This window comes from Tenrec ecaudatus, chromosome 17 (assembly GCF_050624435.1).
Source record: "Tenrec ecaudatus isolate mTenEca1 chromosome 17, mTenEca1.hap1, whole genome shotgun sequence".
NCBI classification, from domain to species: Eukaryota; Metazoa; Chordata; class Mammalia; order Afrosoricida; family Tenrecidae; genus Tenrec; species Tenrec ecaudatus.
In genome coordinates, this window is record NC_134546.1 from 42,966,234 (window position 1) to 42,983,002 (window position 16,769).

Genomic DNA, 16,769 nt, shown 5'->3' on the forward strand with positions numbered 1-16,769 from the left:
TGTGTTGTGTGTTGTGTTGTTGTTGTGTTGTGCCTTGCTGGAGTACTCCTTTGCTTTATGAATTCGTGCAGTCGTCACTGTCTTAAGAAGTGCCCAGCAACAGAAACACAGGCAGAGGAAATGAAAACACTGTGGATGTGAGGGAATTGATTGGCCCCTGTTTTGTTTCTTTTTCTTTCTTTTTTTCTTTTTATTTTTTTGAGAAACAAGAGCATGAGATACTTGTTTTATTTTTTAAAAAGTCTTTCCCTCCTGATTGCATTCCCTGTCTTCTTTTTGTATGTGCTTCATAAAAAGGAAAGTAAATAAGTTTATATTATGTCTCAGATAAAATGAAGACTATTTTTATACAAGCGTCCTTTTACGACCGTGGGATCAGACGTAATACTCTTTATCCTTGTTTTTCTTGTTTTTGTTGGCGCTCTTTGCACTACTCGGCTGTTTCTCCTTGACCACAGCCCCGTTGGACTGGGCTGAGTTACTGATGTAGTTTCGACTCTCGTCCACGTGGTACGAGCCTTCATCTCGGTTTCTGTACTTGTACATGGCGTACAGGAGGATGAGGATGCACAGAGCGGCGGCTGCCACGATCCCGACCACCATCCCCGTGGTACTGCTCGATTCCCGGATCACTTCTGCGGAGCCTGGGTATGGCTCTCTTCCGCCTGCTCGGGTGGGATTGGCTATAGGAAAGAGAAGAGCAAACACAAAGTGATTGTGAGGTTTACAGGACAGAGAGCTACACTGACAATTCATATCTCTATCTGTGGCTAACCGATTAGCACCTACTCCTTTGGTGAGCGTACACTGCTGATCAAGGTCACAAGCCATGTGTGCATCACGGTCACTCACAGCGGAGGACTATGAAACAGAGATGCCCTAACCGATCACCAGCTAAGCACTCATTGTGGGCTGGAAGCTCACCAGTGCCTCACTGGGATATGTCTCTGGCGATCTCCTCTAAAAAGAGTGTAATGGAGAAAACGCATGGGCTGAGGCCACTCTGTCACAAGGGGTCATTTGAGTTAGAAACCATTCAATGGCAAAAGTGTGAATCTAGCATGTGGCGAAAGGTACTTCGCTACATTTTCTGTCTCACATAACAATGTTGTTAATGGGGTCTTTGAAGTGCAGACCTGAATAGGCTCAGTTGAGCTTTAAAGAGTTACATATTTGTGTATTGGATGGAAAACTACAAGCCTATCAAGTAAACTGGAATGAGAACAGCTCTACTATATAGTACTATGGCTTTTAAATATAATACTTAGACATTTTAAGAAGCAAATTAATGTCATCACCCAACACTGAGCAGTCGCTCTAGACTCTGGAATCAGGATAACTAAAAGCTGAATTCCTTTAGTGTATCAACCGAGAGATATAATGAAACAATATGGTACATGAATGAGTCTAGGAGTTTTGAAAAGCACAAATATTTACATTTTAAAGTGTAATTGTAGGCATGTCTATATAATTAAAACAGACTAATTAAAACCAATTTTCTTTTTTGATGGCATTAGTTCATATAAAGATGTATGTATATTATTTGGTAGAAATGGTAGAAAAAATGCTTTAAAAAAAGCTAACCTTTGGAGAGAAGCAAGAAAATATTTTCCCTTGTTTAGAAAAAATCATTTCATTGGGGGCTTTTAGAGCTCTTAAAAAAATCCATACATACATCCATTGTGTCAAGCACATTTGTATATATGTTGCCATCATCATTTTCAAAACATTTTCTTTCTACTTGAGCACTTAGTATCAGCTCATTTTCTCTCCCCTCCCCACCCTCATGAGCCCTTGGTATAATTTATAAATTATTATTTTTTTCCATGTACTACACCAACAGCTGTCTCCCTTCATTCACTTCTCTGTTGTCCATGCCCATGGGAGGGAGTGATATGCTGTTCATTGTGATCGGTTCACCCTTTCTGTCCCCTTCTCTGGGTTTCTAACTGCTTTCCAGATTTGGGTTCAGTCAACATTAAGGGCCCCATACATAATAATCAATAAATAAATGGCTACCTCGACTCAACTAACAATAGCCTCACTCAGTTTTGCTCACAGTGTATTAAGTACAAGAAATGCATTACAGGTGTCGCAATGTCTTCTCCATGGCCGAGGTGGTACTGGAATTGAGAGAGAAGGCGGGGTATGGAAGCGATAGAGAGGAGGGGCTAAGAGTCTCTTTCCCTACTAAGCTTGATTTTTATTGAAGAATAGATGCTGGATAGAGAGAATGCTATCCCACGTGTGACTCCAGCTCATGCATGTGTTGTCTTTTCTATCGTATATCCGCATGCTCTCTCTTGTGCCACAGAAAAGGATGGTCTGTGAGAGCTTATAAAAATTACACCGTTTAACTCTCCAAACACTTTTTTCTTTTGACTTATGCAGACTGAAGTTAAATAGCCTCCCAATTGCATGCATCTCAGCTAAAGACACACACACACACACACACACACACACACACACACACACACGCACAATCTTAGAAGACTGCTGTTGTGCTTCTATTTACTCCTCTCATTATGTAAGGAGTCTTCATGACACAGTGGGTTATCAGTTAGGCTGCTAACTTCAGCCAGTGGTTTGAAATCATCGAGTGCTTTGTGGGAGAAATGCGAGGCTTTCTGCTCCCATAAAGATTTACCGTCTCAAGACCCCACAGAACAAATTCAAATTCTGTCAGTCAGAACTGGCTCGAAGGCAGTGAGTTGAGTTGCTGAGGTAAACCATTTTTTAACAATTGCTTTCAATATTTCTGCAAGATCTCATGTCTGTATCTTTACCTATGTACATATATATCGGTACAACGTTGCAACCCCATTTCCAAAATGGGCTGTGGTTTCTTCTACCGGCAGGGGGCTTTCTTGCTGTTCCGTTCCTTACAAACACAACTCAATTCCAGCAGGTCAAGCCTAACCCATAGCAACCCTCTCGGACAGGCTAAAACTGCCCTGTGGGTTTCTGAGACCATAACTGTTTCCAGGAACAGTGACTTAAACGGAATAGCTTCCAGTCTCCAAATGGCAATATGCTGTGTTCCGGAGTTACTGAACATAGCACGTTCAACCTTCATATGCCGAATATGTCCCTGCTTGTTTTACCCGAGCCCGTGTAATGTCGCTGAATAAAAAGCCCGGGAGTTGCTTCTGTGGCCAAAGCAGAAGGAGACAAAGACTATAATTCAACATATTTGATTCCAGGAAATTAATTTCCTCTCAAGAAGACTAGAACCTACTGCAGGAACTCTGTCACTACCCGACAGACTAAAGGGGGCACTTTCCCTTTCAATGCAGGCATCGCTGCCAAATTCTGCCAATTAGCTCAGCTGCTAGCTTCGCTAAATGATCACGTTATACTACTCATTTTGTAGAACATTCTTTTATCACAGAGGCTGGAGAATTGAAACAAGGAATTTTATTTCAATATTACCTCAATCATTTTTTCTCACCTGATGGAGTGCTTTAATTTGAAACACATTTACACAATTATATCACTCTGTGTGTCTATCAGAAGAGAATAGCGGGAGCGGAGGTACAATTCTAACCGTACAGCTCATGCTACTAAATTCCAGGGTTTTCACGGAATGCAGGGTTTTAATTTTTTTATGCTTAGAATATATGTATATATATGAATGTGTGTACCAGTTGAGAATTGGTCTCACAATGCACTAGCTTGCCCAATAATTTCAATTCTTTCATCTCTTCAAATATTTTAATCTTTTCAAAACAACTCTGCATATAAGACAATAACAAATTAATGTTAAAATTCCAGTTAATGAAGGGGGAAAAAAACCTTTAACACACACACACACACACACACACACACACACTAAAATCTAGATCCATGTGGAAGTATTTTATCCTGTTTTGTCCCCGAGTTTACATTAAATTTCCTGTAGTAGGATAATTTTCTGTAGACCCACGACAGGTCTGTATGGAACATGCAGCTGCTTCCGTTTGATTGATCAGGTTGTTTTTTCCTGCTTCTGTTTCAAACCTGAAGGTTAAGGATCTTTAGCATTCAAGAATCGATATACAATAGACTATGACTTTGTCTCAAACACTAGATCAGAATTTATTTTAAAGGATATGCCTCATTTGTTTTCTGCCTCTCTCTTACCTCTCCTGCTCCCCAAATCCTTGGCCAGGTCTGCTGATCTAAAGTATGGTTGACTTTGGCCAATATATTGATTAGAAAACCTGTATGCTAGCTCTATGATTATTCTTTAAATTGAAAGCTTCTGAAACAGGCCCAATAAAAGAAAAGTCAGCAACCATCCTATTACCTCATCTCACACGTTTCAAAGGAGAACAGCATGGTTATTTAGGTAAGCATGAGTGCCAAGGATTAAGAACCACTATCACTGTCTTTATGTGATACTGCTAACACATTTATTCAAAAGGTGATTCATTCAGGAGAAACAAATGTCAGAGGTATGAGAGACATACTCCAGTGTGCGGTGCAGATTATTTATGGCTCTTCTTTGTTACTCCCATCAGATGGCTTTTTGGGTTTAGAGTGAGAAGATGGATCCAGGTAAGAAGGTAAGGGATGCTACTGATTGGATTCCATGATTCAGCCACAAGCGATTGTTCGAAGCGTTTATTAAGTTTGCTATGCTGTTGGTTGGAAGGCGACCCTTCTCAGAGGGAACAGGTGGGATCTCACTGCCCTAACAAAGGGGAGTGAGGAATGGGTAGCATTTTTTGGATCCAAAATCTAGTTGGCTTTTTTATACGTGAGTAGTGACTCTGAAGTCTTGAGTGTCAGCCTGTTGCCTGACCTAAGTTCATGAGCTTCCACAGTATTGTAGATAAGGAGGCTCTTCTATATGGACTTCTCAGCTTTGGATTTGGGACTCCCCAGCATGTCCAATACGTGAGTCATTTGTCTGCATTCTCTGAGTTCTGTGTGACCATTGCAACCAATGGAGCCCCTGGCAGTAGGGGAACATACTAAGGCGAGGGGTGTTGGTTGGTATCAGGGATAATACAATGACATCAGGGATAATACAATGACAGCAGGGATAGTACCATGTTTTTAGAAGAGTTTGGCATGGGAGATATCTTTTAGCTCTATCTTCTTGGAACTAGTCTTGGATTCATTTTTCTAAAAGTCATGATTTCTACACAGTGTCTCATAAAAAAGAAGAGTAAATGTAAATATTTGCTATGCAGTAAAAATCAAAAGGCAAAAAATCATTAAACATATAGCTAATCTTTCAATTTGCTGAGAAATTATTTTAAACTGCTGCCAAAGAGTGGTCCTAATGTGTGTTGTTTTCATTATTTTATAACACTCCTTGGCATTGTAAGTGTGAAAGAATAGGACTCCTCTGGATGGAGGCTAATGTGCTCCAGTGAAGAAGGAGCCCAGCACAAGGGCGGTTCAGGGACACACACAGCTGCAGCGTCGAGCAGAGGGAGCAGTCGGGGACAGACTCCCTTCTTCAGTTCTGTCTCTTGTCTTTGGTCCGTCCCTTCCAGCTCCCTTAAAGGAACTTTGTTACTTCCTTTCCTCTCCTTCTTTTTCTGTGTCCTTTCTCTACCCACTAACTTACTTTAGAGTGTGCCTCTCAAGGATGTCTCCCTTCTGCTTCTTAAAATAAAGAACGTTCGTTTGGAAAAGGTTAGAACCCGCCCTCTCTTGGAACGGGACCTTCGTCATCAAGACAGTGAGCGAGGAACAAAACCTACTGCCAAGTTTCCATTCGCACATCTCAGTACAGTGTAAAATATTCCTTACAATCAAAAATGCCTAAGTGGGATTGGTTCACCTAAGGATCATCTTTGTGTTATATATTGTCATGCCTTACTATAGAATTTAACTTCAAAAATGATTTACAGAATATTTTATGATTTATTAAAATAAACACAAATTGATTATTGCTTTTTAAAAGCAGGTGGAGGGTATGAGGTGCACATACAATCATTAAGCTTGGCCCCAGAGCCGGTATGTATTTACCAATTTGATATTGTATAGTTGTATAATTGACGAGTGGGACATGAAAAGCCTCTGCTTACTTTGCACATGGGTTCCTTACTGACGGTCTGCAATGACTGAACCTACTGACAGATACATTTTGTAATACAGATGCGTTTTTCCCCTGAAGAGCTTCAGTTCACTGTAGAAAAAGGTCTGCCATCCTTTGGCTCCTCTATCTTCTGAGATTGGAAGCAATAATAAAATCTCATTACTAAAAATTAAAATTGTTCTTTATTTATGCTTCTACAGTCTTGTGCTAAAAATGATGCTAACTCCCCTAATTCCTTTGGCATACAATAAGGGTTTGGTGAGCAGTGGGCCCTTACATTTCCATTGATGAGTTCACCAAGGCAATAACTACGCCATCATAAGCTCTTTTCATCACTCAAATTGTCACTTTTATGAACCTATTTAGTATCCTTGGATGAGCTGTTCGCTCACTGTAATCTTATTATATTTATGTTGTTTCCAAAGTTAGCTTTGCAGGGTGAAATTGTGGTTTCCAGGCAATTTTTATTGCTAGTTTCATTTCTTCCAGATAGCCTGTTGGTGCCTAGGTATGTCATCAACCATGACCCTGTCACATCCAGGATGAAGCAAGACGTTCACTATATACTGATCTAAAAGCAATTCAGATTTTGAGTTTTAAAGGAAATCGCAAGCGAGAGAGAAAGATGACCAAACTTTAGGGGGAAAAATCAGGAATAACAGAACAGTGACAAAGGATGTCATGTGAGCCATCTATTCCAGAGCAGGAGAGGTATGCAAGGGATAATAAAACCTCACAGTGACCCACATATCATCCTGCTCACTGACGTATGAGCTAGCCTGCCCTACAGTGCTCCTTTCTTTCAAACTGTGCGCAAGATGGATTTATTGATTTTTTTCTCATTAAGAATCTTTTACTAGTCTATTTGGTTTTATCATAGATTAAACTAAAAGTAATCGATTTTACAGTTCTGTGTCCACGCCGTGGAGGAAAAAGCGTTTCCTAAAATGAGCTCATTAGATGAGAGTTCTGAACTGCGTCTTAAAAGATGTAGGAGTTATTATAATTCAAGGGTAGTTTCGAAAATGGTTTCAGATTTGCAGGGGAAGATTTGACTTTACCGGTACCCGGTTTCATTAATACTGTGAAAAGAAAATTGGAATTGTAGACTCCTGGGGTGTTTGTGAATTGAGATTAACACAGTTCCCCCCCCCCCCCCTTATCTCAAAAAGAAAAAGCTTTTCCATTTGGGTGCTTTAATATAGTGTTTACCACAAGAAACAACTATGATGAAATCACACGAATTCATATTTAAATGCCACGTGTGCAGCAAGCAGGTGGGCAGCGGTTTCGATGACATGTGTTAATTTGGACTCCTGAGATAGTGGTTCAAAAAGGGATGGACGCAGGATGGTTCAGACCACTGCCATCCTCCGCCCCTCCTACTAACTCTACCCAGGCCCTGCACATTCTGAAATTCAACCCTGCAGGTCAGGTAAGGGGGCATGTCCAACACAGCTTGGCTCTTCCCCAGTGAATTGGAGGTTAAGAAAGAACGTGTCAATCAATAAGCCTTTGCCCGCTGCATGGCTCCTGGGTCTGAAATATTTTTCTACCATCTTCAAAGCCACGAAGGCAAATGTTTGAAGCAACCTGCAGGAGCTGCAGCTGAGGGTTGGAGAATCATTGCTTTCGTCAAGGAATTTAGGAATTGCCCGGGGAAAGCTGTTAGGCACAGATCGATTCTCTCCAGGTTTTCCTGACAGAATCCCATGTCTTAGAGCAGACCACTTCTTTAGAGGGCATCGCATGGAACAAAAGACACAATGGACAATCACAGCCTGACTTCGAGTATGAGAAACATACACATTGTCCTTCACCTCTGGGGAAAACATCCCGGTCATATCATTGAGAGAAGCTTGTGATTTCATTAGCATATGTTTCGTAAAGGATGTAGTACACAGCTGAGTCAGCTACACACTTCACGGGCTTTCTTACACGGCACCAGTGAAATTCTTCTAGATACAACTGGAAGTCTCAAGGAGTTGAATTTTCTCATAGCCCTCCATGGACTGCCCGCAGATACAGTCACATTTTCACTGGTATCTCATGCACCATCAAAAGTTCTACCTCCATTCCTTGCTCATTTCACATGCACTTCCTACTGTCTTATTTCTTAAAGGTTTAACTTAAATGCCCGCTTTGCTGAAATGGTATCTAAGAAATTCACCCATGCCACGTACCTGGTACTGCATTAGAGCCTAGGAGAACAGTAGCTAATGAAATACATGGACACCCATGCTCATGGACCTTAAAAGGCAATGTCGAGGTAAAGAAATATACAAAAAGAATAATATGCTTTACCGTAAAGTGGCCCTAGACTGTGTGTAATGGAGGGAAACTTTCTACACCCTGCAGGAGTGGAAAGAGGATTCTTGACTTGGACTGGGAAATCAAAGATCAGTATAAGTTCGTGAGAGTTATTGTCAGATCCGGAAAAGGAGTCCAGGTGAGTCGAATGGAAAGTGCGCAAAACAAAACAGAAACAAACAATCAAACAAATCACATGAGATGATCTTGAAGAAGTGAAGAAGGAGAGAGTTTCCTTTCGAGAAACCAAATGAAAGTTGGAATGTAGTGAGCTTAAAGGAAAGGTTGGGGGTGGGAGTGGGGCTGAGGGTAGAGATGAAATCTGTCATCAATTGTACGCCATGGAATGCAGTAATAAATTAAATGATCAGCATATTTGAACTATAAATATTTTTATGTGCCAATACATATAACTATCAGTGAAAATAAAAATAACAGAGTAGGGGAGGAGATATTGTCTGGGCATATGACAGGCCAAGATTTAATACCTCTGAAATATAATGAGCTCTAAGCATGTCATATGAAAAATAAGCAATTGTTTAACAAAGTAGACACAATGATATACAGGTTAACAGAGAAGAACAGATCCAAATGGATAATTAAACATGCTCAACTTTATGAGAAAGTCAAAATAAAATAAAAGCAAACCTTTTTCTTAACCAACAAAAGAGAAATGGAGAAAGAACTAAACAGCAATAATGTCCAGTACTGAGAGAAGATGAGACTTCCTACTCCACAGAAGACCATAGAGCAGGTCACTCACTCCTGTCCAGTAGGGTACGTGAGGGTCAGAATTGACTCAATGGCAGAGTTTTCTTTCTTTTTTTTAATGTCTAGTCCTAGAAATGGTTACTTAGGAAATAAGCAACTTTGCTGACAGGACTATGAATTCTTCAGTGACATTTAGGAAATAATCTATTAACATCTATTAAATCTAAAAATATTGAAAGTGAAGTTGGTCCATGGCTACATGAGGATTCATTGTGCTATTTTTCATTCATTAGATGCTGGGAATTTACCATAGTAGAATTTTTAAATTCACAGATATTTTAATCAAGGAGCTTTAGTTTGGAGACTATTGTTTACAGACTTACATGCACTGGTACATAAGCACATAATATTTTATATAATATTGTTTATAATTAAAAAAAGAAAAATGATAACTTGGAAATCCGATCATTAGAGTAGGGTTGAAGAGATTAAAATTGATCCACACTTTGGAAATTAAAACTTGAAATAGCTGAATCTGTTGTGGATATCGCGGAAGCAGTGGTCTGCCTGGATGATACCTAGGCAAGCTGCGAAGGCACTGGGGTCAGAGCATGCTCCGACAGAAATTCTCGAACTTGGATACCTCATACTTGTTCTCAGCGCTGTCTCCCTGTCAGAGAAAGCTGCTACACCTGCACTTACTTTCTTTGTCTCTCTGACTACCTAAGACTACTTAATTATACCGAAGTAATTAATCCTGTGTGTGTAAGATGGACTTGCTGTGTCACCTCACTGGGGGCGGGGATCTAAAAGAAGCTAGCCCAGAGACTAACCCGGCACCATTCATTTGTGCTCTAACTGCTTTGTATAGAAATACAAGCTTGTAATCTTGACACTGAGTAATGCCAATCAATTACAGCGAGCAACTGACTTCTAGAGGCCCATCTTTCATCTTGGCTCGTTGCAGATATGTTTCTAAAATATTAGGAAAGGAGTCTAGCAAGCATACATCACATAGCATGCTCCACTTCTGGAAGGTGACAGAGCATGCAACCCTCTGCTTCTACATGATCACAGGAACACACACAAAAAAGGTATCTGAAAGGTTCTTGCCAAATTGTGACCACTGGCTAATTTATGGAAGTAGGGGAGGGGGGAAGAACAATAAAATTATGCTAACAATTGGATTGAAAACAGTCAATAAATATTTATTGTGAATTAATAAATCTAAAAGGTACCGTATTCGATGTTGAAGATAAAACTGATTCAATACTATCATAGGTCCTACTTTCTCGAAGCTTACAATTTATTAGACATTACAACATATATGAAAACAGAAAAATAGTTAATTTAAAAACTAATAAAAGAAGGAACCAATGTATGCCCTAAGATGGAGAAATTTAGAAAGACTACTCAAGGAAAGGTCTCCTGGACTGAAGGTATTTGAAATCCGCGCCGAAGGAGGAGGAGCCAGGCCTTTTAGGAGGCACGCTGAAAGACCATAGGATCTTCACAATAAGGTAGAGACGGGAGACAACGGTCTGGAGCTGGCCAGAACAGAGCCAAGCAAACATGGGAAGATTTGTATAAAACCAAATTTGAGCCCGGTTCCTTCTCCACTCGTCTGCCAGCGTGTTGTATTGTGATAGCTTGCGTGTGGCTGTGGTGCTGGAATCTATGTCGCTGGTAGTTCAGATGCCAACAGTCACCCAAAGTGAACGTGTTTCAGTGGAGCTTCCAGACTAAGGACAGACGATGAAGAAGGACCAGCCTCCCCACTTCGGAGGAGGGAGAGGCTGAAAACCGTGTGCCTGGTTTAGAAACGTCGTCAGATTCCCGAGGGCCTTGTGACTGGAAGAATGTCGCGGGAGATAGAGCCTGAGAAGGGCCCCTCTTGTCGGAGGGCACTTGAAATGTGACTGCAGAGAAGATGATTTTTTGGAGGGGAGTTGGCAATGGTCAACTGTGAGTCTGGATAAATCCTGTGGGAGTGGAGCCTTCGGGATCTGTATCTGCTGATGGGGCACAACGCAAGTGAAGGAGAAACAGCTGCAAACATCTGCTAATGATCTGACCTTGGAATGTGCCAAGTATGAATCTAGGAAAAATGGACGTCTTTAAAAATGAAGTGGAGTGAAACAAGATCAATATCTTATGAACTATTGAGCTGAAATGGACTGGTATTGGACATTTGGAAACAGAAACTCATGATCCAATATGCTGGGAATAACAGAGTCAATAGGAACGGGACCACCTTCCTTGTCAAAAAGGTCATTGCTAAATCAATCATGAAGTAGAATGCTGTCCATGATAGGATTATAACTATCATCTTCAAGGAAATTCAATTACTACAACTATTATTTAAATTTATGCACCAACCACAAAAGCTAGTTGAGGAAGAAATGGAAGAATTCTACCAATGTCTTCAATTGGAAATTAACCAAACATTTCAACAAGATGCATTCATAAATATTGGCGATTGAAATGTAAAAGCTGGAAACAAAGAGGAAGGAAAAGTGGTTGGAAAATATGGATTTGGTGGTGGAAATGAAGCTAGAGATTGCATGATAGAATATTGCAAGACCAATGACTTGTTCATAGCAAATAACTTTTTAAACAGCACTAAGGGCGACTTTCCATGTGGACTTCTGGATTTGAATTCTTAAGACCTTGCATTTATCCCCAATAAATATTAAAAACATCTCATGAACAGATATGATGGATTGAACACTAAAGGCAGAAAATACAATGAGCTATGGAATGATATCAAGAACATAATTCAGGAAGAAAGTAAAAGGTCATTAAAAAGCCAGGAAAGAAAGAAAAGATCAAAGTAGATATAAGAGGACACTGAAACTTGCCATTAATCACAGAGTCTCTAAAGTATGGATGAAAGGACGAAGTCAAAGAGCTGACAAGAAATTTACAAAGGGCAACCTCAGAATAAAAAGTTCAAATGTGCAAAGACCTGGAGTTATTAAACTGAAATGCAGGAGCACACTCAGCATATCTTAACTTGAAAGAACCCAAGAAAATTTCAAGCCTCGAGTTGCAATATTGAAAAATTCTATGGGCAAAGCATTAAATGATTCAGGAAGTATCAAAAGAAGATGAGGATATAATACCCACGGTCACTAAACGAAAAAGAGCAAATTGATATTTGACCATGTCAGGAGGTAGCAGGTGAGCAAGAACCGATGGTCAAAGCTGCACTGAAAACATTAGCCCCAAACAAGGCTCCCCCAAATGGATGCAATACCAATTGGAACGTTTCACCAAGCTGATGAAGCATTAGAAGCACTCACTTGTGTATGCAGGGACATTTGGAAGACAGCTACTTGGCCAACTGACAGGAAGAAAGCCACATATGTACCCATTCCAAAGAAAGGTGACCCACCAGCACGCTCAAATTATACAATAACCTGATGGCACATGCCAGTAGATTTTGCTAAAGATCATCCAACAATGGTGGCATCTCGATTTTGACTGGGAGCTGCCAGTGGTTTGGGTCGGATTCAGAATAGGATGTGCACCAAAGGATATTATTGCCCATATCCAACGGATCTCGGCTCGAAGCAAAGAACACCAGAAAGATGTTTACCATATATACTTGTGTGTACGCTGAGTTTTTTCAGCACATTTTTAATGCTGTTTTGTGGTAAAATTAGTGCCTCTGCTGATATTCGGATTGGATTATACTCAAGTACATATGGTACTTGTGTTTTTATTGACTAAGCATTAGACAGTGTGGATCACAACTAACTATGGGTAATCTTGAGAAGGATGTGAACTCCAGAACACTTCATCTTCCTCATGAGGAATAACTGCATGGTTCAAGACGCAGTTATGCGAACAGAACAAAGTTGAAAATGATGGTTTAGAAACACGGTTTAAAATCAGGAAAGGTGTATATCAGGATTATATCCTCTCCCCATACGTATTCAAGCTGTATCATAAGCAAATAATCAAAGAAGCTGGATTACATATATGCAGAAAGAATGTGACATCAGGATTGGAGGAAGGCTTATTAACAAGCTGCATTGTGCAGATGACACAACCTTGTTTGCTGAAAATGAGGACTTGAAGCACTTGCTGATGAAGATCAAGGATCGCACGGTTCAGAATGGATTATGTCTCAATGTAAATAAAACCCAAATCCTCACAAGTGGACCAATAGTTAGCAGTACAGTAAATGGAAAAAAGGTTGATGTTGTCAAAGATTTTGTTTTGCTTAACTCCACAATCAATGTACATTAACATATACAAATTGGCCAGAGGACCAAGACCTTTAAGGGAAGGGGTGGAACAAATATGGCCCTGGTGCTTATTTCTCCCTAGCTCTCAGTAGTATGCCAATTAATTTCAATGAATGAAGCCAACCAAATCAGCAGTTATGGGCTTTATTCCTCCGAGTGGCTTATTTCAATCAACATTGTCTGACACGTATGGCACCACCCAGAGCTGGCAGCTAACCAGGACTCTGTTGTCCAAATTCAGTGGAGCAATTGCGGAGGTTTACAGGGCACACTGAAAATTTCCATCCTGTCACTAGGAGAGTAAGGCAGTGGAAAATAGTCTCATCAATCAGGTCAAACTTCCCATAATTGCCATGCAGAAGAAAAGCCCTATCTTCAATAATTGAGAACATTCATTTCAAAGCTAGGTGTCCTAGAGAGACTAATTTATTCCCTCATAAACATGTATTATTTCATTTTAGAAATAAAAGGAGAGTTATGTATATTTTCAAATGTGGCTACTATTCTCCTAATGTCTGCTCAGCCACGCTCCTGGGCATCAAAATAGCTTCTCTGTTGGGGAGCACATTGATGGTACCCCCCAAATAAAAAAACTGTGCCACTCTTAAGATGCATTCCCCTTTTTATATATACAATGTTGAATAATCTATCCTTACGCATTCCAGGTTTGGAATCAGGAGTTCATAGACAAAAGCAGCACAGAGACTTTAGCAAGAATAATGCAGGAGTGTGTGTGTGTGTGTGTGTGTGTGTGCGCATGCCCTCGCACACGTGTTGTGTGAATGCTACTCTTCACCATTTCAAGCTCATCACCGTTTCTAGAATCACTCTCCCCTCTCCCCAGTTGTGCAGTTCAAGTTGTGCTTTTGCAGAGCTCCAGGGAAGAGTTCATCATTCTTTGGGTTAAATATACAAATATACTGCATCGTTAAAACCGTTCCTCATCTTCTTGCCAATTGTTTCCCGGATTTACTTTTTGCACATCCATGTTCACATCCTCTGTCAACTGATAGTCACCGCTGATTCTCACTTTCAACTGCAACCTGTAACACTCTGCTTATTTCTCTGAAAAATGATCTCATGTAAGAGTATTGAGTTCTTATAGGGTAGATTCTGTACTGTGCACTTTATACATATTATCTAATTTATTCCTTAGGAAATCTCAGTGGCGTAGGCATTATCACGATATTTGCACACAGGAAAATTGGGACCTCTAAGGGTTAGGACATTTAGACTTCAGACGAATGAATGACATCACCCAAATTCAAATCCAGGCATACATGGATCATGATAGCTTTATCCACTCAATGTGCCTTCGTTTCTTATGGCCTTGGTACAATCTGTTGTTTCATTTTGTATCCTCTTCTGACAAACAACGAATGTTTTAGACCTCATTTCTAAGGCACTGCCCAGTTCCTCTCCTTCCTGCCCTGCTCCCCTTCATTATCTACCATCTGTCTGCCCTTCCCCAAAGAAAGAAGTTAAGTCCTGCAGACTCTGACAAAGGCAATGCAGCACAGGGAAAAGATACTGGGTTCTAGTCCTCCGAACCTGGTAAGTGACCTCAAGCATTCTCGTGACCTCTGCGGACATAGTCCTTCATCTGGCCTCACAAGGAGGGCGCCCCCAGGGTTTACCTTGCAGGGTCACTGTGAGGATACAATCAGGTAGGACAATAAATGGGGAAGTTCTCTCATTAGAAAACAGGGTCGCACAGAAGCAGGGATGGTCTGATCATTTCCTGTGTCTTCCACACGAAAGGCGCCCAGTAAGAAGCAGCTCTCCCCAGCATCAGGTCGGTGCTACACATAAGGCTCACCGTGGCTGCCTCTGTCGTGGTGGCCAGCACGGGCGGCTGCCATCCATCCTGGCTGCCCTTTCATAAACGGCAGTCTTTTATGTCCCTGGCTGTGCGTTTCAGATCATGAATGGCGGTGCTTCTGGTGATGTGTGAAATCTGCTGTGTGGATCAGGGCTCTGGGGTTCCTGGGCTGAGAGTGAATTAACATTCTTTCTTGTCCAGTTTCATTGAGATCCTAAGGTTGAAGATGTCATGGACTCGATGGCTTATCATTTTGAAAGCTGCGTGAGAGTGCTCAGTAATTGAGGGCAAACTTGGGCTTACTTATTCCGCTCCAACCAACAGTTTTATATGTTTTCATCATAATGGGTCATTCACTTACTGTGGAATGTGTTCTGGCTTAGAAATAGTAACTTTTTAAAAAATTAGGTTTTATGGTTTCATTCTAATTTATTAGGTCAAATTTTTCCCCCTTCCTCGCTTTGCTGTTCTAGAATTCCCTGGTGCCTTCTAGAAAAAATCCAGGATGGCATTTCTACTGCAGAGCAAGGGTGGTGCTAGGTGCCCCTCCCCTCAACCCGTTTCTTGCAGTGGAGCCTGACCAGCAGGCAGTCACTCTGGGCCACAAGGCACTGTGATGTTTTCTTGCTTTAACTCTGGGTCCGCTCTCTTGGGATGATCATCTTTTATATTCCTGTCATGAAGCCAGTGCTGTCTCAATTTTCTTTTGTTGGGAAAAGATCACATTCTTTCTGGTGAAAGTGCAATAGCTGAGGTGAAAGATTAGACAGCTTCCCTCTGAGCCCATTAGAAGGAAGCATGTCAAGCCTAGAATTAGGAAATATAGAAGGCATCCATCATGAACGGGGCAGGGGGGGGGGCTGGCAAGGGGGTGTTTGCGGGTCTGCATGGGTAAATCGTGCCACCCAGCTAGTCCTGCGTGTTCAGGAGTCAGAGCAAGGGACTGAAACAGCAGGAAGAAAAGCTAATCATCCCTGCCCTCGAAAGCTCTGTAGGGCTGAGGCCCGAACTTTTTTTTCCGTTCAAAAATAAGAATAGCAAATGATGTGCGCCCTTCCTCACAACCTAAACTTATCCAGCTGAGCCCTGGCCTTGTTTCACGAGCGGCATAGCAGTTACAGAGAAAAAGTTGTCAGCTGGCAGAATGCAGACTTGCTTGGGAAAACTTTCCAGATGGCGCAGTGGCAATTATTAGCATCTCCTCTTCTTGTTTAGGGTATAGATTTCCCCCCCTATGTATGTATTAGATGATTTCCTCTTTAGCTCTTTTGACTAGTGCTATTTATAAAGCGAATATAGACAATTCTCTGACACAGATTCTGTGCTCTTAGGAACTGTCTCCTTTTGCATCAGAAGGATGCTCAGAGCATTTAACATTATTTGTGCCGCTGAGAAAAATCTAGTGCGCAGTGGTTCACTGATTTGCCTCTGATTACAAAGCAAGCAGCTGAACTAGGATTTGAATCCAAACCCTTTGGCTTCAGATGTTTGTTCAATGAGATGCAAGATTTTAGTGATCATTTAGACGTGGCAAGCTTATCACCATTCTAAGAATTTGTTTATATATAGCTTCTGCTAACTGGACGTTATTAGTATATCATGCTTAAGCCAGACAAAATATAAAGCGTCCTTT

At 41.0% G+C, this 16,769-nt stretch overlaps 1 protein-coding gene across 22 annotated transcripts in view; it reads right to left on the minus strand.

The window, feature by feature from the left end:
- Positions 1-375: 375 nt before the first annotated feature.
- NRXN1 (neurexin 1) overlaps positions 376-16,769 on the minus strand; it is a 1,245,618-nt gene continuing 1,229,224 nt past the window's right edge. For all 22 annotated transcript variants that reach the window (XM_075535230.1, XM_075535229.1, XM_075535227.1 and 19 more), the window contains one exon: positions 376-683. In XM_075535230.1, the coding sequence (XP_075391345.1) occupies positions 376-683 (308 nt within the window). The remainder of the gene's footprint in view (positions 684-16,769) is intronic.